This window comes from Protomyctophum parallelum (assembly GCF_964188405.1).
Source record: "Protomyctophum parallelum genome assembly, chromosome: 1".
Lineage (NCBI taxonomy): Eukaryota > Metazoa > Chordata > Actinopteri > Myctophiformes > Myctophidae > Protomyctophum > Protomyctophum parallelum.
The window spans coordinates 44276180-44302711 of NC_139697.1; the positions used below are offsets into that span (position 1 = coordinate 44276180).

Consider the following 26532-nt stretch of genomic DNA (forward strand, 5'->3'; position numbering starts at 1 on the left):
ATGGTTAACCCATTCTGAACGGGCACCCATTTTGGTGTCAGCATCATGTTATGCTTTAGCTATTTAAAAATAGCAGATCTACAAGCTCATATCGCGCCACCGAGTGGCGCGATACGAGCTTGTAGGTCTGCTATTTTTGAAAAATCGAAGAGCGACTGACATTTTTAGAATCTGATCTAAGGTCAGAATGGGTTCATCAGACCAGTGTGTGTCCGGCGGAAACCTCGTATGAATCTGATCTCAGGTCAGAATGGGTAGTGTTTCCTGGTGGTGCCATAGTTTACTGGCTGCTCCATGTATATTCCTGGCCAATAATGACAAGCATACTCCCACACAACTGAAATGTCAGGAGAGAGAGAGAGAGAGAGACAGAGAGAGAGAGTCATCAAGCCCAGGGCCGAGTTGACACAGCAGAGGTGGTCTGTGCGCACATCCACATCAGCTGTCCTGGGGAGGGGGGGGGTGAGAGCAACGCACTGACAGCGACTGTGACAGTTCCCTATGCTCCCATCCCACCGTCCCCGCCCACCCATGTCTGCATTTTTTTACATGCATTAAATACATTCACTCAAGTACTGTAACTGTACTCAAAGACACTGTTACTTTTTACTTTTCACTCAAACTTTCTTTAGGTATTGGGTTGCTGTCGGGGAGAAACCTCTCATCTCCATATTATATATATATATTAATTTTCTTTTGTAAATTAACGCTCTACTTGATCACACGAAAGCATCGTGTGAGCTTGCGGATTTGCTACTTTTGCTACTTTTGTATCGGACACGCCCGTTTCATAAATTCATATACAAACCCATTGCAACTTTTTAAGTTGAATCTTGAAAAGTAAGACTTCTGGACATTATGTCCCCGCAAGTATAGCAGAATTTGACACACAGACCATTTTCCTGGTGTCACCAGATCAGAGTCAAAAGGTGCAGATGAGATTTTCTGTGTGAATTGGCATCGTTAAGGCGTGCACGGCAACAGTTTGTGTTGCGTGTGATTTCACACCAGAAGATATATATATGGCAATGTGCTTTATGCTGTTGATGTCGACGCCCACGTGTGGTCCAAACCCAGCATTGTTTCTGGCACTGTTCCAGAGGAGAGGAGGGTCCACTCAGCCTGTGTGTTGGAGAAGGTCATGTTTATCCATGGGGGATACACCAAGCTGACTGGGTACACTAATGACATGTACAAGTTGGACACCAGCACAATGGTCTGGTCTTTAATTAACACCAGAGGAACTATTTCAGGATATCACTCTGCCACCATCATCGGAACAAAGATGTTTGTATTTGGGGGCTGGGGGGGGCTGTACTACAACCCCATCAGAGTGTTTGACACAGAGGTCAACCACTGGCTGAGCACACCTTCTGCACAGCCGCTTCCAGAAGGACGTTGGGGTCATTCAGCATTTACCTACAATGGACAGCTGTACATATTTGGTGGCTGGAACCGTAAGCAGACCTTCAATGATGTGTGGAAATTCCGTCCAGAGACCTTCTCCTGGAAGAAAGTTGAGCCCAAGGGGAAAGGACCAGGTCCATTGAACAGTATGAGCCGTTTCATGGTGGGAGATCGTATCATCCTTTTTGGAGGATACACGCACAGAACCAACACACCCACTGATGACCTGTACATCTTAGACTTGAGTCCTTCTCTTAAGACTTTATGTAAACTAGCAGTTATTCAGTACGGTCTGGACCAGTCAGAACTCCCACACGTCATCAGGTGGGTACTGGTAGCCATGACAACCAACAGTGTGCTCACTGCCAACAAGGTCACTAGAAAAAGGACATTGAGTCAACTAAACCAGACTCCATGTGACCACCAGTATAATGACATCACTCATGTACAGTATGACATCACCACTATGACGCCAGTCATCTCCGTATTTGGGCGTAAGTTTTTCGGCCCAAGTCAAGGTTGTCATGTTGTGCGTGTTTCATCCTCCTGTGCCGTTCTGTCAACGTAACTATGCTCAATAAAACAAATGCTTTCATTTGGACTGAGCTCAGATTGCACTTGAATAGAGCGCCGAAGTATGACGTCAATTACACATCCTACCTGGGTTGGGTTTTTTTTTTGTTGAGCTGAGCTAGCCCCTCGCTATGCACAGCTTTGTGTGTCTCTGTAGCACCGAATGTGATGATTTGATTGGCTGATTTGATATGACGACGTCATCGTCATACATCATCATCTTGATGAAAGGCAGCGCTCACTGTATGATGATAAGAGCGCCGCTCACTTCACATGAGTGTGATTTATTTATCCTTTGTTAACACCTGGCTTTGTGTGTTTGGCTTGTGATGTGTAGCTAAGTCTATGGACTTTGTATGACGTCACATGTAGATAAGTCTATGGACTTTGTATGGCGTCACATGTAGATAAGTCTGGACTTTGTATGGCGTCACATGTAGATAAGTCTATGGACTTTGTATGACATCACGTGTAGATAAGTCTATGGACTTTGTATGACGTCACATGTAGATAAGTCTATGGACTTTGTATGACGTCACATGTAGATAAGTCTATGGACTTTGTATGGCGTCACATGTAGATAAGTCTATGGACTTTGTATGACGTCACATGTAGATAAGTCTATGGACTTTGTATGACGTCACATGTAGATAAGTCTATGGACTTTGTATGACGTCACATGTAGATAAGTCTATGGACTTTGTATGACGTCACATGTAGATAAGTCTATGGACTTTGTATGACGTCACATGTATATAAGTCTATGGACTTTGTATGACGTCACATGTAGATAAGTCTATGGACTTTGTATGACGTCACATGTATATAAGTCTATGGACTTTGTATGACGTCACATGTAGATAAGTCTATGGACTTTGTATGACGTCACATGTAGATAAGTCTATGGACTTTGTATGGCATCACGTGTATAAGTCTATGGACTTTGTATGACGTCACATGTAGATAAGTCTATGGACTTTGTATGGCGTCACGTGTAGATAAGTCTATGGACTTTGTATGGCGTCACATGTAGATAAGTCTGGACTTTGTATGACGTCACATGTAGATAAGTCTATGGACTTTGTATGACGTCACATGTAGATAAGTCTATGGACTTTGTATGACGTCACATGTAGATAAGTCTATGGACTTTGTATGGCGTCACATGTAGATAAGTCTATGGACTTTGTATGACGTCACATGTAGATAAGTCTATGGACTTTGTATGACGTCACATGTAGATAAGTCTATGGACTTTGTATGGCGTCACGTGTAGATAAGTCTATGGACTTTGTATGGCGTCACATGTAGATAAGTCTATGGACTTTGTATGGCGTCACGTGTAGATAAGTCTATGGACTTTGTATGGCGTCACATGTAGATAAGTCTGGACTTTGTATGACGTCACGTGTAGATACGTCTATGGACTTTGTATGACGTCACGTGTAGATAAGTCTATGGACTTTGTATGACGTCACGTGTAGATACGTCTATGGACTTTGTATGACGGATATTCTTCTGTACATCAAATTGCCAAGTCAATGGTAAATTACGTAAGTGGGTGACTTCATCATGCCAGAAAAGCGCCTCTCACTTCACACAATTGTGATTTTAGTTTTTTACTCCGTTCTGAATTCTTATTAACATTTTTGTCCAGCTTTGTGCATCTGCGTTTACCACATTTGAGATGATTTGATTGGCTGAGCACGGAATGTGATGTAATTGATAGAAAATACAACATACTTTTTGGGTGAACTGCTCCTTTTACACAGATCTCGAACGAAGATAAATCCCCTTGCACTAGAGGACCAAAATTTGGTCTATATTATAGGAGATTTCCAACCAACAGAGACGATATACAGGGGTGGGGGGGCTGATGGCAAACGCAGTGGATGTTATTTGTGCCTTGTCGCTTGCATCCCGTCAGGACAGAGAGAGAGAGAGAGAGAGAGAGAGAGAGAGATGAGGGCTAAGATTCTCCGGTGGCAGGGGACAAGTCACACTGGGAACAACCCCACCACTCAGACGAGGTGACAGTATGGAGCTCATCAAGGCTCGCTGTCACAACCCGAGTCCCTTTTTTAGCTCTGGAGTTTATTTTGACAAGTGATTTCGGTCATAGGTGGTGGTCCCCGACGTTTCAAGAATAAAAAACACCCACCCACGCGTACACGCACACATCCGTACACGGGCACACACACACACACACACACAGTGTGATTTATATGTCATTGCATCATTTCTACGCTGTTTTTGTAAAGGTTTGACACTTTGAGCGTGCCCATGGCACGGCACACTCAAAGGGTGCCGTGTCATTAGTCAGAAGGTTCATTGTTCCGAAATTACTATCCCTATCTCTAACCCTAACCTAAACCTAACCGCAAGCACGGGAGCAAACCTAAACCTAACCGCAAGCACGGGAGCAGTGCATGTTCGGACTAACGGGACTTCGGATCTATGGGTAGTTCCCCACTCAAAGTGTGCCATGGGCACTGAGAAATCGCTTAATTTCTATCGTTTTAGTTGCCCTGTGGCGTATTCAATATGAGGAGAATTTGTCTGGAAGATATTCCTTCATAGTGAATTAAGAATCCAACAAAATAAGAAAATAGCTGATGAATTTAAGTAAAACAGAGGCCAAGATTAATAGAAAACCCATATCTGAATTCTGGTTGAAAAAAAAATGAAAAAAGCTCTCACAGAAATACGTTTTAAATTCAATTACTGGTTCTGAATGTCGGTTTTGAGATAATTATTACCGGTCAATAACCCAGCCCTAGCTTCTAATCGTCCCTAGAGCCTATCGGTCAATAACCCAGCCCTAGCTTCTAATCAGCCCTATAGCCTATCGGTTAATAACCCAGCCCTAGCTTCTAATCAGCCATATAGCCTGGACTGCTAAGGTTTCTATTGTGCATGTTTGCGTCACACACAAAAGTATAAAAAATAGCAGATGTAATGCGACAGGTTTTGAGCTTGCAGATCTGCTTTTTTGTGCTAGCTTGTAGATCTGCTTTGCTGTGCTGCTTGTAGATCATTTTTGACATACAGTTATGAGGCTTCTACCCGAGATGATATCGTCTCTGTCCTCCGTAAACCTCATTATGTGCAAAAAAAACAATTCTGTTCCTATTCAGTGTTCAAATTAAAATATAGTTGCAAGCAGTGATAATGACGGGGCCAAGCCATGAAAGCAATAAAGAAAAAAGCTATATGCAATATGCACGTGTTCCGGGGCTCGAGTTGTTCGCTGTTTGGAGACTGGAGTTGACGGGCACTTGTTTTGTTACGCTGATTGGCTGAAGGTGTCGTCTGTCAACACTGTACTCCTGTAGCCAACCATGCATTAGCAGGGTCCAGACTCTTCCACACAAATTAATGGAAATGCGATAAGAGTGGATCAGTGGATCATATAATTCATACAATCATATAATCCACCCTTTGTCAGCCTTCTGATTAGTCCCTGACTAGCCTCGGAAACCCAGACGTTTTTTATTTCCAGGGAGAAAAAAAGAAGTCTGGGGCCGAGTCCACTTCAACGTTTGTCTCTCTCTGCTGATTTCTGTACGTCTGCACCTTTGTTAAATTGACGCAGACACGCGCACGCACACACACACACACACACCTCTCTCTCTCTCTCTCTGTCGCTCTAATTAATTAGTCTCATGTCCTGCAGCTGTGTCTAGTTTATGTTGAAATTGCTAAAACATCATTTTTGGAAAAAAACTAAAAACAAACATGATATTCCCAGTCACCATGCTGCGCCTGTGATGTTCGTTTTTTACTGACACAAAGTTAAAAATAAGAATTGAATGCACAGAATATCAATACGAAGCAACTGAAAAACCTGTTATTTCAATGGTATTGGAAAGAGAGAGAGAGAGGATTTTTGTCCAAGCACGAAACAGCAACCAATGCGTGCGAAGAAGGGCAGAACCACGGGCGGGACTTGACAAAGGGTGAATTGGGAGAATTTCGTGGAAAGCGACAGCACTTTTTTGCAGTTCTGGCAGAACTGCAAAAAGTGGCGGAAGAAGAAAAACACGGTATACAAACATTAGGGGCCTTACCCCCTTTACTTGTGGATCTGCTTACTGTTGATACTTTTGTGCGACGCTGTAGGATTATCAAGTAGGGTGTTCATTTACAAAAAAAACCATAAAAAGCTAGAATATGGAGATAAGAGGTTTTTGCCCAACGAACGATATGAATATTCTATTTTACTTTACGTGGGACTTGTTCAGCGGGCGGCAGCACAACAAATCGCCATCAGGCGGCTGACGGGTTGACCGCTGTCGTGTCCAAACCGCTATACCCAGGCATGCTCGGCCTCGTCTTGCCTCGTTCTATTTTTATTTTTTTTCCCGCGGGGTGACAGCCTCGGCGCAGTCAATTATTTGGACCTAATAATAGTATTTAAAAGTGAGTGTGTCAACAGTAGGGCCCTTGACAGGCCCTTTCTGCCTGTGTGACATGACAACAGCTCTCCGGCGATAAGGAGGAGGAGGAGGAGGTATATATACGGGCTTGACAAGACGACGGCGGCGGCAGTGGCGGCCGTCAGCAGCTGTCTGCCGCCATGAATTACCCACCATATTACGATTTCAAATTACCACATACAGCCAAACCGTTGCAACTCTCCAGAGACCCGCTATTTCTGAAGACTTCCTCTCTCTCTCTCTCTCTCTCTCTCATTGCGCCCTTAAAATAGCCAACCTACAAGCTCTTAACGCGTTGCAGAAGCAACATGTTAAGAGCTTATAGGTCGGCTATTGTAGTAGGCATACGACAAGAGCAGAAATTAGGCTTCTCTCACCCCCCCCCCCCCCCCCATCCCCCACCCCAACATCTCTTTCTGTCCTTCTCTCTCTCTCAACTCTCCGGCTTCTGCTGTTAAACAGCGGTTTGCTGAAATTGCCTGATAGCCACTCTTTTCAAAAATCGACAGACGAGAGGGCGGAATTGACTGGAGGCGTAGGGTGAGGGGAGGGAGGGAGGGAGAGCGATAGAGACTTAAGTGTCCCTGAACCCCCAGCCTCCACACCCGCATTACATATTCTTGAATTGATGAGACGTGAAGATGGAGATGGTTAAAAAAAAGAGAGAGAGAGAGAGAGAGAGAGAGAGAAGGATGATATCTGCGGAGTGGAGGAAGGGTGCGACAGTGGGATATGAGCTTGTTATATTATGACTGAATCTCGGTCGACGACAAAGCCGCCAGAGGTTCTTATTTATTTAAAAAAATAATTTATACAATGGCTGGCAGTTAAGGGATATCAGCAGGGAGAAATAATCATTTCTGCCGTCACACTGGCAAAAAAACAAAAAAACAAAAACAAACATGCAACGGCCCCGGTGAGATTAAGAGAGTAAACACGAGCGACTGAAATTGCCCAATAGGTTGTCATACCCTTAAGAGAGACAGATATAGCCTATCGGTGTCGGCGTGACAATGTCATCCGTTTTGTCCCTCTTCCCCTTTGTACAAATGATAGGAGCGCTGCACGGCAACAGATAAAAGTCAATACCTCACTCTGTGCTGAACGACATCGTGGCGGCCGTTCAAAGGGATCAAAATGTGTTCGCTCTCAAGAGTGAGTATGTAGCATTGCCCTGTGTTTACTTAACCCATTCTGACCTGAGATCAGATTCTAAAATTGTCTATTACATCCTGACAGTTTCATTATTAACCCATTCTGACCTGAGATCAGATTCTAAAAGTGTCTTCGATTTTTCAAAAATAGCAGACCTACAAGCTCGTATCGCGCCACTCGGTGGCGCGATATGAGCTTGTAGATCTGCTATTTTTCAATAGCTAAAGCATAACATGATGCCAACACCAAAATGGGTGCCCGGTCAGAATGGGTTAAAGGGATTGTGACATTAAAAAAAAGGTTTTGGAATTGTTCTTGGTTTTTTTTAGGTTTTCTAATCTCAATTGCACCCAAAAAACATGAACTTTTAACATTCAGTAGATTTTCTGTGATCTGGGGTTTTCTGGCTCAAACAGGTGCTCTGATTTGTCGGCAGTAAGTGACATCACTTACTGCAAATCCCATATATGTCAATGGGATTTGCCAGCAGATGTCACCGTTTCACTGTGTTGCCTGTTTTCATTGTAGCTCAAAAGGCCCAAAAAAAACCCAAAGAAAACTTCAGACCACAGAAAATCCACTGAATGTTCAAAGTTCAGGTTTTTTTGGGTGTAATTGAGGTCATAAAACCTAAAAGAAAAAAGAAAAAGAAAAAGAAATGAAAATGAATGTCATAAAACCTTTAACAATGAATACATGTTTCACATATATATACCGGCAGCCATCAGCCTTTAGTAGTAGTAGTAGTGGTGTTTACCTGCAGTAACACACTGCCCTCTCAGTGTATTTTGGTGTTTTCACCGTTTGTCTTGGTACCAGGGGGGCAGTCAGCCAGATATTTCGTGAAGCCTCATTTGAAATCGGTAGTTCATATAATGGCCTGTTGTGGCGCTGGACTGGACCCAAAAAGCCCCATAGCTCCATAGAGGCCCATGTATTTTGGCCCAACTTCACCTAGACTGTATTACCTTAATAAACATGGTCATGAATACTTTCTTCTTCCAGTCACTAGTTTAAAGTCTCATTTCTAATGTCATAATATTCTTTTTTGGAAAATTATGGTCACATTAATTAAAATAATGACCATAAAGTCGCGTATGTTCTGAGGTGGCGTGGCTACCGTTACAGTCTATGATCGGGATTCCCCTCCCACTCGAGAGTCTTCTCCTCCCACTCGAGTCAAAATAAAAAGCAACGGAGAAGAAGGGGGGAAGTCCCGCCTCGTTGTCTGGGCAGCCAATGGCCAGCTGGACCCAAACGGAGCCAGCCAATGGCCAGCTGGTCCAAAACGGATCTAGAAAGATGGCGATTTACATGCAAGGGATTTCAGGCTTCATTTTACGTTCATGTTAGACCCGGGGAACGCTTTGTCCATATTTTTTACAGTCTATGCTTGGTACACACTAGACAGGGACGTTTTTGGGGGGGCTAAAAGACATTAACCCATTCTGACCTGAGATCAGATTCATACGCGGTGTCCGCCGGACACACACTGGTCTGATGAACCCATTCTGACCTGAGATCAGATTCTAAAAAATGTCAGTCGTTCTTCGATTTAAAAAAAAATAGCAGACCTACAAGCTCGTATCGCGCCACTCGGTGGCGCGATATGAGCTTGTAGATCTGCTATTTTTAAATAGCTAAAGCATAACATGATGCCGACACCAAAATGGGTGCCCGGTCAGAATGGGTTAAACTCCCGATTCCGATTCCGATCGTTTGATTTTGAGCCTATACCGATTTTCCCCCCGATCCGATAGAACACGTTTATGCCATAACACAATAGCACAATATCCCAAACAGACAATTTCCAGTCTAATATCATATGAATATAATATTGATACTGGGGATGTCCTGATCACGTTTTTTAGCTCCCGATCCAAATTCCGATCATTTGAAAATGACATGATCGACTCCGATTCCGATCACCGTCATGTCTGAATGTACCAATGTAGTCAATCAAAATAAATCAATCAAACTCTACAGTATCTTTACGCAATATGCACGTGTTCCGGCTCGACTTGTTCGCTACCATGCATGTCCTCACTAGTATGCATGTCCTCACACGACAAACCAAGAAGATGACAGTGGGATATGCCCCCCCCCCCAAAAAAAGAATAAACTATCTTGATTGATCCCTACCACCATACTGCCTTAGTTAAGTATCCATGATCTCAGAGAGAAGACATGGCTGGAAACTAAATACCGTTGGATTAGAGCGCCATTCAAATTTGACCAAACAGCTTCTGACGTGATATCAAAGAACCTTTCTCTTCTTTTCTTTTTTTTTTCTGTAAGCATGCCATTCGCCGCCATGTCAGCGGCGGTGACCTCAAATGGCAGCCGCTCTGGCGTTGTCCTGCTGATAATAATTACTTCCAGGGACTTAAACAACATCCTGGCTCCAGCGGTTTCGCCCATAGCCCCGAGGGTTCCCCCGTTCGAACCGACACATGAAATTCGGGAACCATTTCCCAGGACGATTTGGAAGAGATGTGATGATTCTTTGCCAATGTTCATCGCAGTCCTCTAAAAGCAGTGGGTCTCAAACGTTTTACTTTTAAAGGCCGGGTGCATGTGTATAGTTAGACATACCAACAGTCAGGACTGTTGGTATAATGTCTAACGTATGCACCCCTAAGTGGTGAATCATTTTGCCAGGGATCTTTGACCCCTCACGTTTCCCGTTGTCTGAGAAGCGCTGCTCTGAAGCGGGACTTACCTATTTGTTTCCGGTACTGATCAACAGGCAGGTTGGCTCCGCTGGCATCCTTACGGCCCATGGTCGCTGCTTCCTCCCTCAGTCTGTGCGTGGAGAAGGGGAACACAACGCAACGATGAGCACGGAACCTCACAGCAACACTGAACCACACAGCAACACTGAACCTCACAGCAACACTGAACCTCACAGCAACACTGTACCTCACAGCAACACTGAACCTCAGCAACACTGTACCTCACAGCAACACTGAACCTCAGCAACACTGTACCTCAGCAACACTGAACCTCAGCAACACTGAACCTCAGCAACACTGAACCTCACAGCAACACTGAACCTCACAGCGACACTGAACCTCACAGCAACACTGAACCTCACAGCGACACTGAACCTCACAGCAACACTGAACCTCAGCAACACTGAACCTCAGCAACACTGAACCTCACAGCAACACTGAACCTCACAGCGACACTGAACCACACAGCAACACTGAACCTCACAGCGACACTGAACCACACAGCAACACTGAACCTCAGCAACACTGAACCTCAGCAACACTGAACCTCACAGCAACACTGAACCTCACAGCGACACTGAACCTCAGCAACACTGAACCTCACAGCAACACTGAACCACACAGCAACACTGAACCTCAGCAACACTGAACCTCACAGCAACACTGAACCTCACAGCAACACTGAACCTCACAGCAACACTGAACCTCACAGCAACACTGAACCTCACAGCAACACTGAACCACACAGCAACACTGAACCACACAGCAACACTGAACCTCACAGCAACACTGAACCTCACAGCAACACTGAACCTCACAGCAACACTGAACCTCACAGCAACACTGAACCTCACAGCAACACTGAACCACACAGCAAAACTGAACCACACAGCAACACTGAACCTCACAGCAACACTGAACCTCACAGCAACACTGAACCTCACAGCAACACTGAACCTCACAGCGACACTGAACCTCACAGCAACACTGAACCACACAGCAACACTGAACCTCACAGCAACACTGAACCTCACAGCAACACTGAACCACACAGCAACACTGAACCTCACAGCAACACTGAACCTCACAGCAACACTGAACCTCACAGCAACACTGAACCTCACAGCAACACTGAACCTCACAGCAACACTGAACCTCACAGCAACACTGAACCACACAGGCCCCTTTTCCACCGGTTGGTTCCCAGTGGGAACCGGTTCAGTTCTTTTTGGTTTTTAGTCCATGAGCCAGAGCTCCAAAATTGAAACGTGAATTATGAATTGAGTGGGCAAAACCATACCTATATTAGATTGTTATCACCATGAAACTCTCCCAATTGAGTACTTACACGAAGACAATGATTTATTGTATTACAAATTTTACATTTTTAAATATGCAAATGAGGAATTATGTAGGAAAATATGCAAAATAATCAAAAACATGAAAAAGCTACTACTGTGGAAGGGTTATCATGTATTAATTTACTTGTATTGATCCTATAAACAATTTAATATAGGGTATAGTTTGCCCACCAATTTTGGAGCTCTGGCTCATGGACTAAAAACCAAAAAGAACTGAACCGGTTCCCACTGGGAACCAACCGGTGGAAAAGGGGTCAAAGTGTTGGCTCTTTTAACTAATTAATTAATGTGTACCCATTTTGACCTGAGATCAGATTCAAAAAATGTCTTCTACATCCTGACAGTTTTCTGAAAAAGCTATGTTTTTATGTCAGTCGTTCTTCGATTTTTCAAAAATAGCAGACCTACAAGCTCGTAGCGCGCCACTCGGTTGCGCGCTATGAGCTTGTAGATCTGCTATTTTTCAATAGCTAAATTATAACAAAATGTTTAAAAAAACAAAAAAGGTTCCCGCCCAAAATGGTTAAAGACAGACAGAAATGCGAGTTCACACGCAAACGTATAACGTTGGCGCTTTATAGTTGCTTTTTGTATACATTGCCATATGACAATGTATAAAGGCATCAAAAATATGAACATTTACCTACAGTATCTGCCCAAATCAGGGAAGCCAGTTTGAAAGTTAAGTGTGCTGGTGGGGTTCATAAATACTGAGCCAATGGAAAGTATTAACAAGAGCTTATGACTACGGTAAATAATAACGACACTGGATCCTGGCACAGTTTTTTTTAAAGGGTTTACTTATTAGGGACACACCTGTACAACACGACACCAACGATATACAGTATTATAGTATTATCGAGGCAGGCCAGTACAGTAGTCAGTTTTGATAAGGCAGAAGGTTTATCTTGCGCATGCATCTCCTGGTGGTAATTAAATGGATTCTCACCACCTTCCATGTGTGTGTTATGTTCACAGTGTGAGCGCCTGCTATCCATCTCATTTAGGCTAACACACACCACTTCCCCTCACACCGCCGTATCTGTTTGATTACCATCACTACTCACGCTGCTTTAGTAGCACGGCTGTTCCACCTGCACACGCGCGTGCATGCATGTGTGTGTGTGTGTGTGTGTGTGTGTGTGTGTGTGTGTGTGTGTGTGTGTGTGTGAGTGAGAGACTACTTGTATTGTTGTACTTGTGAGGGGCAAATGTCCCTCTCAAGTACAAAATATCGCAATCCTCACAAGTATAGTAATATTGTGTGTGTGCGTGTGGCTCATTGAGCACCCACCGCTCAACAACCAGGAACGTTCAACGGTGCAGCAATCAATAATAACTGTGCAGTTTTGTTTTACAACAAAAAAAATGGAGTACGAGTTGCAAGGGACTTGCATGCTTCAAGACGTTACTAGACCCCCCCCCACACACACACACACACACCACCACCACCTCACCCCCTGTGACCCATTTATCTGTTCATAGGTCTGAGAAGAGGAGGTCCATCTGAACGCATCCACACCAAGGCTTCAGGTGGACAAATAATATCCTCGCCACCGCTAGGGCTGGGCAATTAACCGGAAATATATCGTAAAAAAACGTTGATGTTTTGATATAAACGAATCGACACAAAAAGGTTGTAATAGATGGTTTCTAAATGACTAAATTGATTCCGAGTCTGCGTGATTAATCACTTGACCCTGTATTACAGTATGTGTCATTGCACAATGTTGGCATGGAAAAACAGTGAACATAGCAGCACTAGAAGCTCAAAGCACACACTTAGCGTCATGACAGACACGAGGGAAAAGTTAGACATAATTGTCATATTGATTTGAAGTCAAATCAGCCTATTCCTCACTGTTCCACAAGATACCGGCCCAGAATCCATGTGCGTCCGTGCGTGCGTGTGATTCAGACACAAACAGGGAGGAAGAAAACAGCGAGATATAGCGATAATATAATGGAGACTGATTGCACACACACACACACACAGTCACACACAGGTGCATTTTACAGTGCGGGTGAATGGAGAACAAAAAAAAGGGAAGAAAATAGAAAAAGGAAAAAAGATGTGTCTGCGTGCATCGGAGGAGAACGAGTGTGTGTGGTGGAAGATTCTCACGTTGTGGTCAGGGGAATAGAGAGAGAAGAGACTGAATTAGCATGTTCAAGAAGCATGGCCGCCTGCCTGATGGGCTTCCCCTGGGGTGCAAACAGCCCTCAGAGAGATACGCGTTTGTTTGGGTTTGTTTTGTTTTTTTTTGGGGGGGGGGGGGTACGTTACGACTAAGACCACTTTTTTTCTGCAACGTTTTCAACAACAGAACCACACGAGAGAAAGAGAGAGAGGGTGTGTGACAGAGAGAGAGAGAGTTAAACAGTAAAATGTCCCTTTATATTATGTATTATTTTGCTCTGTGTCCTTGAATAATTACGGTAGATATACAGTACTGTCACAATTACAAATTTAAGTTGACGAATAATTGTCACGCACATTTTAATGAACAATTCCATTGTGTTTTTGGCATTTAACATACTAGAGCGGTGCCGATGTAACAGGCCAGCTCCATAGTCCATACATGGAGATATACAGTAGGGGTGATCAGGTTCCTTCCACGCGCTACGTCCAACCAGGGAAACTCCCCCCCTGTCAGGTGTAAACGAGCAACTTGGACACTCAGGCATGAAGGAAGCATGAGTTCAAGTCCGTTGCTCTCCCCTTGTCCCCCATATATGGGGACTAGGTTGGTGGAGGGTGTGTAGAGCCCAGGATCACATTAGATGATTGACACAGGGGTGAAAAATGGGTTACAAAATACTGTACGTGTGTCGTGAAGTCGGTGGAGCAAACGGCTCTCGAGTTACGTGGATTACAGACATACACATGGCACACGTACATACACACAGACGTGGTGCAAGATGAATATACAATTTAAATTTATGTTTGGTTTTTAGAGTTCATAATCAAAAAATGCACAGGCCAGATAAGACAAATAACAAATGTACTTATACATAATTGTATACTTTCAAAACTTTGTGACGAGTTGTAAGCTTGTATATCAGCTATTTCTGCAGTGTTTGTACTATTAGCATTTTCAACATGGGAAACGATTATGTGAAATAACTGTGATTAACCCAAGATATTAGAATCAGACGATTATGTTATAATATTTCCTTGTTGAAATGTGATATACACTGGCGGAACTACTCGGTTCCGGGCCGGAGTGGTGACCACACGATCGGGCCCTGCCGAACCTGACTCCCAAAGCCCCCCATGCCATATATCGACGGTGACGCTTGACATCGCGTAACATCACTTTTAAACAAACATATCCCAGCAACTGCAGATACGTCGCTCTCTCAACTTCATTAAGGTATCGTAGTTCTTTGTATGCTTGCAAGAACCAGACCGCGGAGCTGCAGGTAAAAGTCCCTGCACTACAGTGCACGGGACATTACTGTAGGCCTACTGTAGCCTGCCTGCATAGTGCCTAGTTTCCACTTCCACCATGTTTAACGTATATTCCAAAGTGTGTACACAACTACACATTGTTTAAGTCCAAGATGCGCAGCTTTCATATGGTAATATAAACTTTGGCTAAAAGCAATGCACCACCACCATCACTTCTAATTAGGGATGCACCGAAATGGAAATTCTTGGCCGAAACCGAATATCCGAATATAGGAAACAGAATATCCGAATATGATTAATATTATACACGGCCATTGCTGTCATGGCCGTACCTTACAGCTACCTGATTTATGGCAAAATAAATGGTTATGGCAAAACTTAACTTAAATAATAATCACTATTATGGGTCCATAAAACATTTATTCAGCCCTTTTGAATGCATTAATTGCATACACTATTCGTTGATATATTTTCTGCCTATTAGGGCCGAAACCGAATAGGCCAAAAATGCATTTTTTGCCATTTTCTGTCGAACATTTTCTGCGGCCCAATATTTGGTGCATCACTAGTTAAAATAGTATGTTTATACAGAGTAAGTAAAGAATAAATAATCTCTCAATCACCGGGTAATGACTGTGACACAGTCCTGTAGCTGAAAGGTCAGAAGTGCAGTCCTTGCAATCACAATGTTTCCAGCCAGACAGGTCTAGTCCAGAATGCCACTTAAGCACTATATACTTTGTTGTACAACAAATAGCGAAGATAGTTGACCTACAAGCTTGTAGATGTTTGGAAAATGTGACAGATTTAGAAAGCTTTTGCCTATAATGCCATGTTGAAAGTGGTTATCACTTAACATACCTACACCCGCACAGTATCATTGGTATGAAGTGTAACTGAATATCGCTGTTTTATAGTATCCCCACTTAACCCATTAAGACCTGAATTTGATTCTACAAATGTAATGTTATGGTTATGGCTAAACTTAACTTAAATAATAATCACTGTTATGGATCCATAAAACATTTATTCAGCCCTTTTGAATGCATTAATTGCATACACTATTCGGTGATATATTTTCTGCCTATTTGGGCCGAAACCGAATAGGCCAAAAATGCATTTTTAGTCAGCGAGAGAAATAAGCTGGGAGAATCATGTACTGATGTGATTATTCAAGCACCAAGGGAACAGAGGTACAGAGGCTGTCTATGGGAAGTATCACCTAGGTAGCACTTTGCTGGCAAGATGGCTACGATCTGAATATGGCCAATTATATAGTGATAGATCATGAAACGAAAATGCTGTTATTATGCTGCATCATTATTAATGATGTTACCCTCTATAAGTCTCATGATGACACGTTGTAAGCTTGTAGATAGGCTATTCTTGAGAATTGTGGAAAAGTATTTTAATATTTTGATTTGTTTAAGACACAAAAACAGCAGAAAAAAATATCAATTTGGGGGTCCGTGACCGTGAGTGACATGAAAAAAGTTTGAGAATCAATAATTTACACAAACTGCAGCCACAGTACATTCCAGACTGTTCAGGTCATATTAAAGGACTGCCTTATGTCCCTATATAGAATCAATTTGGAGAGGAATCTTTATGCCACATTATCTGAAACAAACTCCCAGAAAGCTGCTACAACAATCAGTTATTTTAAATCACAGCTTAGCAAAAAAGGTTTGACACTACCTTTTATTGACATATTTAATTCTTCTTCTGCACTGTTATTTTACTCTCTTATTCTCTGTTTTAGTTTTACCACTTTTGTTTTTACTGGTTTCAATTATCCTTTTATACTATTTTCAATTCCAATTTTTACTGAATTAATTCAATGTGTTTCCTTTGTTAATTGTTTGATGAATGTACATTGAATTGCCTTTAATTGTTAATTTGTTGTCGAAAAAATGTGCTCTACAAAATAATCTTGCCTTGCAGTGATTGAAAACAATGCTGACTGTACAAAACGTAGCACGAGCTTGTAGATCGGCTGCTTTCGTACAACAAAGGGTTTAAACCCGACATAAATGCAGTTTATTGCATTCATAAAGAGATAGCCTACTAATGCTGTGAATACTCACAGTCACTTGCTCGTTGTTTGTGGAGAATGTGTCGCTCACTGTAGGTGTTTGCACATTATGGAAAGCTGCTGCATAAATGGACACTTCAAATTTCTAAGCTTTACTTTTTTCTTATCTCTTTTTTAATGCACTTTGCTCTAAAATCCTCCCGGAGGGAAACGCCAGCGCATCACGTCCTCTCAATTATTATTATTACCAGGACTTCCTGGTTACGCTCCTTGGTTACACGTCTACAGTCGCTGACAGACAGCCGTTCCTGTCCAATCAGAGGCGAGCGTTTTGTCGACCGGACCAATGGTGAGCTTAGACAGGCGGGCTTTGCGGACAAAAACATTGAACAGGCGTGTGTTGTTGTGGTTACTATGTTTCGTAGTGCGATCGTGTCGCTCGTCCAAAAGAACAGATCTGCCAGTAATCACCGCGTCGCGATGATACGCGGTGACAGCTTGTAGATCTGTTCCTTTTGCTACGCATAGCCTGCAGCCAAGAGTAGTTAGTGGTTTCTTGGTTAAGGCGAGACACCCCAGGTGAATAGGGAAAAAAAGTTAAATAATAGCTATCACAATGAAACTTCTCCAGTTGATTACTTATATAAAAAATAAGATTTTTTGTATTACAAGTTTTCTGAAATTATATGTTTAAATATGCAAATTAGGCATTATATGCGCTAATTTGCATACATTTCGGGACGATAAATCTGAAGATCGGATAAAGCCAGGTTCAAAATTATCATTTCATTTTGTTGACACATTAGAGACAAAGAAAATTACACATGGGATTTTTGATATCTCTAATTATCACTCCACAAATCAGAAAATAGTGTCAACAGGCATAAAAAACCCATTTTCGGCATGTTTTTAGGTATAAAATGTGATGTAAATCAGGCTGTGAATGATATATCAACAAATCCATGTGTAAATGTCTGCGGAATATAGTTATGAATGAGACTGGAACGTTTGGTGTATGTGAGTTCAACTGAAGTGGAGATTCTTTGTCCCAGGTATGAGGAAAACTTATTTTGAGAAAACGGCCTTTAAAGATTTGTATTGTAAAATTCCAAAACGTTTTAATTGAAGCCACTATTTGGAGACAAATATCTCATCCAAACCTTGGCAACAACATATAATGGCATATATCATTGGAAAGGTCTGGACCTCGAGCTGACTGTGGTCTGATCCAAATATGGTCACTTCCTTTGTACCAACAACCAATCATGAAAATAGAGATGGTGGATTTTCACCCAGAAAAACGAGCTGTCATTGGCTAAAATAAACTATCAAAATAAACATCTAAATCTGTATTTTTAATGTGTATTTTGCTTTAGTTTGAAAGAAAACATGTTTAGGAAGCAAAATAGCAAAAAAAAAAAAAAATGACAAATCATGATTTCACCTGTAGTGTCTCATTAAGTATTTAACCAATTAGATATTATGTAGTGCTTAGGGTAGTGTATTTTCTCTCTCAGTGGGACGGGTCCCTCCAGCTCTTCATTAAATAGAAAATAAATGTTCAGGTCTGGATACCAATTTTATCCAGAATCAGTGAAATTGGAAGTGAAGACAAATAAGCAGACAGAATTGAAACTGATATCTGGCACACTATAAAATTGAAGATACTTCCCGCTGTTTGGCTAGAAAATGTAGACCTACAACCCACCTGAAAATGTGTTTTAAATATCTGGAGAGACAGCTACTGACTAACTATCACAATTGGTTTAATCGAAAAAAAAAAAAAAAAAAAAAAAAACGTTTTGTTTTTTTAACAAAAAAAAAGAATAAGAATAATAAGAATTAGAAATATAGCTGCAAGCAGTGATAAGACGGGACCAATCAATAAGGTGTGATTTACACCTGTGTGAACTGAGCGGTGCAGACTGCTCAACAACACCGCTGCAGTGCTCAGTGTGAGTGGCTCTTTTAGGCTGCTCAACAGTGCCACTTTCGGTCACCCAGCGGTATTGAAGCTGTTCTTAACACAGACAGACAGACAGTTAAATAAAGCCTGGGCTCCGTCCTGGTGCATTCATTATGAGGCCACTAATCACGCCCTTTGAAACGTTCAAATGAATACGCTGAGAAATGACAATCGTGTGCCTGATGTGTGTCAGAGACTCTCGCCACTCGCTTGCTAAAAAAATTAATCAGTCGCCGTGATGATGAGTGCAAATTGCCTGAGATGATGTTGCCACATCTCCAGTATAGCAAGAGGAGATGGCGCATGCACGCACACACACACTCACACGCACGCGCACGCACACACACACGCACATGCACACACGCACATTTAGCCTGCCAGTGGCCCTGGGGGAGCAGCCTTCTCCCGCATTCTTTTTAATGTCTGGCAATTAAGAGGGACGCTTAGAGAGAGAGAGAGAGAGAGAGAGAGAGAGAGAGAGAGAGAGAGAGAGAGAGATAGAGAGGTGTTGGGTAGAATGGTCATGAAAGAGTGCGCAGGGCAGTGTATAAAGAGAAATGGGGTGGAGGTACAGTAATTTCAGAGGGACAGAAAGACAGACAGACAGACAGACAGACAGACAGACAGACAGACAGACAGACAGACAGTAGGCCTACTGAATACAGAACTTTTACTGAATGGGTGAATGTAATGCACAATCTCTGTAAAGCGCCTTGGATAAAGGCGCTATATAAATGCACCATTTACCATTTACCATTTTTACTTGTAAATTAAATTATGCTAAAACTCCATAATATTGCTAAAATCAGAATAGGCCTACACAACACTCTGAACGCTTCATCGTGTACATCCGCCTATACATTCTTGCTCTCATTAGCAGTTTACACTCTTCATATCTGTCAGTGTGACGTTGGTAGCATGTTGGTTTGGTTCGCTCTACGGGTGAAATTAATCACGTAACACGAGTATGTTGGAAAAATCACTTTTCATGCTTCCTGCCGAGGTTATTTTGTTAACGATTGTATAGGTATAACTCTTGTTGCTGTTTTAGGTAAACTGTGCGGGTTTTAAAAGCAGTATGAAAAATAGTAATATATTAACAGTTTGACAGCCGCTAATTGTTTAATCCAGGGTTCCACCGCGCGTAATACGGAATTCCCGCCTTTTGTTTTATGTGTTTAATTCGCCGTATTTTAATAATTAAAAAGAAACTCCAAAATGTCAATTTTTCAGGAAATGAAGGAATTTTTAAAACAATGCAATACTGCCTATCAAAGTTGGAATTGTGATTCTATATATTGTCATTTACTTGCATGAGAGGCGGAGAAGTGGTGGAGTTAAAGGACAACTTCAGTTCTTTTCAACCAAGGTTCATGTTTTAGGTTGTTATTAGAGAAAGTAAAAGATGAGCAGATGTCATTTTGTCAGGTCTAGTAGGACTATAGTATAGGCTAAATAATAAAAATAAATCACTATAAAATTGGGTAATTTCTTTTTACATATTTAGTCTTATTTGAATATTTCTTAAACCAACGTAAAGACGTAAATGGTGTTCAATAGCTTGATTTATGAAAAGTCATATCGTTTTTGTTTCTGAACAAACTCAATCTCAAACCTTTTCACAAAGGTTTTGTTTTTACCAAAACACTTACACTAGCCTTAACTAAGCCTAATTTAAACCCTGCGTTCCTACATTTTCTCAAATGTATTTTCACACAAATACACATTTTCGAACAACACCATGGCATGGAATGAAAATACTTGATACCATGGCATGGAGGAAGAATAAATATGACTCGATATCATGCAGGCATGAGGAAGTATAAAAGTTTAAAATATATTACTTAAGTGGTTAAAACAGTCATTTTCCATGTGTAACTGGAATCAACATAAAAGGGCACTTTTTATGTCCAATGTCACACATATTCTTTTCTGCACTATATGAAATGACCAAATCTACCTACCAATGATGTCACTGTTGTAGCTGAACTGTCATAAGCCCTGAGACACAGACACAGGTCCATTAACCCATTCTGACCTGAGATCAGATTCATACGAGGTTTCCACTGGACGCACACTGGTCTGATGAACCCATTCTGACCTGAGATCAGATTCTAAAAAATGTCAGTCGATTTTTCAAAAAATAGCAGACCTACAAGCTCGTATCGCGCCACTCGGTGGCGCGATATGAGCTTGTAGATCTGCTATTTTTCAATAGCTAAAGCATAACATGATGCTAACACCAAAATGGGTCCCCGTTTCAGAATCGGTTAAGCAGATTACACATCTATTAGTTACTGCTGTGCAACATGCAAATGGTGTGCCCGGTGGGAGTGCAGAAAATAATTTTAAACTTCAATAAGTTACAAGCGGGGGCAAGTCGCCCCTTTAATCTGTACTAAGCCCCCCCCCCCCCCCCCCAGGCAGTGAGGGCTAAATGCAATTAGGAACAGAATATAGAATTCAACACAATAAACAAAAAGGAAACAAATGATGAGACTGAATTGAAGTGTAGGATAAAAGTGTATCAGTTTGATGAGGTCTGCTCTTTTACGTCTAAATTACAAACGGCACCGTTTATTGACAGAGATTAGATCACTATGCCATTCTCTAAAAAGGTGAATGCTAGGTGGTGATGTAGAGAGTCCGAAGAGCTGAGTGCTATAGGGGTTGGAGATCGATTCTACAGCTATAGGCTCACATCATGTCACTTTCTGACAGGTTGTGACTGTGAGCTTGCAGATCAGCTATTTTCAAATAGCTGAAGTATATGGGGTTGATGTGGTTAATGTGTGTTTTGTAATCTGGGAATCAAAATCTAGTAACGACTACTCACGTTTTCATTATTGTAGTTGAGTAAAAGTACAACATAAGTAAAAAAGGATTGAAAACTGGAAATACTCCAGTAAAGTTAAAACTCCTCAAAATTGTACTTTTATATATATATATAAAAAAAAAATATATATATATATATATATATATATATATATATATATAAAAGTAAATATATAAATATATTTTACTATAGCTATTTAGCTATATAGCTATTTAATATATTGTACTTTTATATATATATATATATATATATATATATTTATTTATTTTTATTTTTTATCCCACGATTTTGTAACCCATTTTTCACCCCTGTGTCAATCATCTAATGTGATCCTGGGCTCTACACACCCTCCGCCAACCTAGTCCCCATATATGGGGGACATGGGGAGAGCAACGGACTTGAACTCATGCTTCCTTCATGCCTGAGTGTCCAAGTTGCTCCTTTACACCTGACAGGGGGGAGTTTCCCTGGTTGGACGTAGCGCGTGGAAGGAACACGTTATTCCAACCAGTTCCTTTCCCCTCCATCAGGCGCCCCGGCTGGCCAGGGGGAGGCAGTTTAGTGACCAGGATTACTGCATGTTTTTTGTGAGGGTACCTACCCTAGGGGACACGGGGAGAACATGCAAACTCCACACAGAAAGGCCCTTTCGCCAACCCCGCCTCGGGTATGGGCGGAGGAGGAGGAAACACGGCGCCAGCACCCACAGCGTCCCGAGCGGGAATCGAACCCAGGACCTTCTAGCTGTGAGGCGACAGCACTACCAACTGTGCCACCGTGCCCCCCTCAAAATTGTACTTTAGTAGCGTACAGTATTAGGGTACATTGGGGGAAACCTCACTGTTTACTGTTACTGTTACTTTTCAGGATTCAAATTCAAAATCCAGGATATATAAAATATATATACAAACTCCAAGCGGCTTCGCACCACGCTTCAAGCTTGCAGATCTGCAAATTGTGTTGCTTTTGTGTGACACTGCATGTACAGTAGCATGATCAAGTAGGAGGTTAATTTACAAACAAACAAAAAGCTAGAATATGGAGAATAGAAGAGGTTTCTGAACGACAGCAACGATATTGTACTTAGCTATACTTTCCGCCACTGCCATTAAGCATGTCGTCAGGGCTTAACCCATTCTGACCTGAGATCAGATTCATACGAGGTTTTCCACTGGACACACACTGGTCCTGATGAACCCATTCTGACCTGAGATCAGATTCTAAAAATGTCAGTCGTTCTTCGATTTTTCAAAAATGGCAGACCTACAAGCTCGTATCGCGCCACTCGGTGGCGCGATATGAGCTTGTAGATCTGCTATTTTTCAATAGCTAAAGCATAACATGATGCCGACACAAAAATGGGTGCCCGGTCAGAAGGGCTTAAGGAAATGCGGTGGGGCGGATGCTGTCGGCAGCAGGCTCATCATCTAAGTCAGGCATTAGGACGCTCCTCACAGAGCAGAGCGCGGGAAGACATCTATAAGCTGCTGCATAACACCGCAGTCCCCCCGTATGCATTCATGTCAGAGTCTAGCACACTGCAGCCGTGCTGCGCCAGGCTCATACATATAGAAGTTCAGCTGGAAAATGTATAGGCTATGTGTATATATCGCTGTTGTGTGGCAACTTCATACTCGTATGTCCAAAACTGTTACTTTTCAGGATCCAAATGAAGAAATTGCCGGTCTACAATCTCAAAACGCATCACATCATGACATGTTTTGAGCTTGTAGATCAAGTAGGCCATTCATATAAATAAAACAAAACAAAATATAAAAAAAGTTTGAATATGGAGAAAGAGGTTTAGAAAGACAGAGAGAGAGAGAGAGAGAGAGAGAGAGAGAGAGATGGGTGGGGGGAGATGTTTGCCCTAAGAAAAGCACTCGTAGACACACAAAAGCACTCTCAAAGTCAAATGAATAGAGAGAGAGATAGGATGGGGGCAGGGGGTGGTGTAGCCTATAAGATTTAGACTCTCGTAGACATTCATCGATTTCTGACATCCCCAAATGAGTGCAAACTGGCTGCACAACACTGACCACCAGGGGCGATTTTGCGCAGTTGCAATCGAGGAAAGATCCAAGATGGATTCCAAGACAGAGTGGATTAAAACACTTTTTTAATGAAAACTACGAACCTACGGGTTTTAACCCATTCTGACCGGGCATCCATTTTGGTGTCGGCATCATCGTTATGCTTTAGCTATTGAAAAATAGCAGCGACTGACATTTTTTAGAATCTGATCTCAGGTCAGAATGGGTTCATCAGACCAGTGTGTGTCCGGCGGAAACCTCGTATGAATCTGATCTCAGGTCAGAATGGGTTTTAAATGCTGCATGGACGTATATAGAGGACAAGCACCTTAGATGTTGCATTTGTACATGTTCAGACAGAGCTCAAAAGCTTAGACTCTCGCAGATTGAAAAAGTCTGAATCGATGAATACGTCTACAAGAGTGTAAATCTTAGGCTAGGGGTGTAAATCTTAGGCTAGGGGTGTAAATCTTAGGCTAGGGGTGGTGATGTATGAGAGTGTAGCAGCATCACAGGCCTGTCTGATCAGCGTCCTAATGGGAGCTCAGCAGTGTGTGTGTGTGTGTGTGTGTGTGTGTGTGTGTGTGTGTGTGTGTGTGTGTGTGTGTGTGTGCGTTAGGGCTGCACTGCACAATATATCGTTATCGTATCGGTATCGAGGTATGAACATGCACAATATCAGTATCGCAAAAAGGAAACGGTATCACGATATAGATATATCGTCGATATATATCGATATATCGTCCACTTCTAAAGCCAGCCCTCTGTTTTAGCCTGTGCCCCTCGGAAAATAAACCATCACTCCGTTTGTCCCTCTGTCCTGTTGTAGCCTGGCTCCAGCCCTGAATCGCTAGCCACGCCCATTAAGAAAATATGTTGCTGCACGATATATATCGTATCGTATCGATATCGAGATATCTGCCCTATATATCGTGATATACATTATATCGTATCGTATCGATATCGAGATATCTGCCATATATATCGCGATATGAATTTTTGTCCATATCGTGCAGCCCCAGTGTGCGTGCATGTGTGTGTGCGTATGTGTGTGTGACAGAGATAGGGACTAAATGAGTTCCTGCCGTGAGTGACCCGTCACCCGAGCGACTCACTGCTCACCGCTCCGTCACAGAGACTGATCGCTTCACCGGAGCATGACCACACACACACACACACGCACACGCACACACACACGCACACACACACACACACACACACACACACACACACACACACACACACACACACACAGGACAAGCGCTGTACCCAGATAGGTTACCATGATCATGCTACAAGAACAGGAAACCGACTGTTCTCTGACCGCCATCTCACCAACTATTTGCTAAATAGCTGATTAATAAGCGCACGGTGCATTATTGCCTTGCGTGCAGATGGGCTATTTCCAACGCCCAACGCCGGCCCACGTTGAAATATAGGAGAGAAGTTTCAGTGACTTCTGGTTTGCAGACACGTCAGCCTGCAGTGGAAACATCCCAGCATGCATCTGGCTTTAATGTACATACAGTATACAGTACGAATGTGATACACAATAAAGAGGGCCTGCGAATATTTACCATTACATTAAAACAACAGCACATGGTTCCATGTGCATATTCACATAATATGGAGTGGCTGGTATAAAGAAATATGATTGAATGCATGCTTTAGCGCATGTCAAAAAGCCAAACACCACGTAGGGCGAGCAAGACCCACGCCTAGCATGTGTTCTTTGGGAGCGTGTGTGTCTATGTGTGTGTGTGTGTGTGTGTGTGTGTGTGTGTGTGTGCGTGTGTGTACATGTGCGTGCGTGCGTGCGTGCGTGCGTGCGTGCGTGCGTGCGTGCGTGCGTGCGTGCGTGCGTGCGTGCGTGCGTGCGTGTGTGTGGTGCGCACACATGCGTGTTATTCCTGTATGCATGTGAACAGTGATCCTAACTGCGGTGATAATTATGATTCATGTCTCGACAAACAACCGTATACGAACCAGAATATTACTGCCCAATGTCAGTGTGTGGGAAAGTACAGACGTACACATTGTCTGTGTGTGTGTGTGTGTGTGTGTGTGTGTGTGTGTGTGTGTGTGTGTGTGTGTGTGTGTGTGTGTGTGTGTGTGTGTGCGTGTGTGCGTGTGTGTGTGTGTGTCTGTGCAGTCTGGCTGCAGCATAATTAGTCTTGGTGACATACCACACATGACTAACGAGCCAGATTTGGGCGCTGGGCGGGGAGCTCATTTGTCACTGGAAGGTAAGGTACGGCCTCGGAGCCTTCAGCGAGCGACGGGATGACGCCGAGGTCACGGCGAACGCTAATACGCCGCCCGCCGCTTGATTAATCTTCCCCGCCGTTCAGCGCCGCGCCGCCGCGAGCCGATGGATCTACGTCAATTAGCGCCGGTTCGAGTGAAGCGACGCAAGGCCCAAGGTCTCGGGGGCCTTTCCTTTGTCGTACACTTTGTAGTTTGCTGAAATTAGCCGATTTACAAGCACTTGTTGGTCACAGTGACCTGAGGACAATTCACAACTGGCACCATTCCACACCAGGAAAAATCCCTATACCTTTGTCCGTGACAATGCTA

General features: G+C 42.7%; 1 protein-coding gene across 2 annotated transcripts in view; it reads right to left on the reverse strand.

The window, feature by feature from the left end:
• triqk (triple QxxK/R motif containing) overlaps window positions 1–17345 on the reverse strand; it is a 35968-nt gene extending 18623 nt beyond the window's left edge. For both annotated transcript variants that reach the window (XR_014570371.1, XM_083784137.1), the window contains exons 1-2: window positions 17173–17345; window positions 10297–10379 (exon numbers count right to left, since the gene is read on the reverse strand). Coding sequence is in view for 1 of the 2 variants with exons in the window: in XM_083784137.1 (XP_083640263.1) it covers window positions 10297–10357 (61 nt within the window). In the remaining variant the exon portion in view is untranslated. The remainder of the gene's footprint in view (window positions 1–10296; window positions 10380–17172) is intronic.
• Between the last annotated feature and the right edge of the window lie 9187 nt (window positions 17346–26532).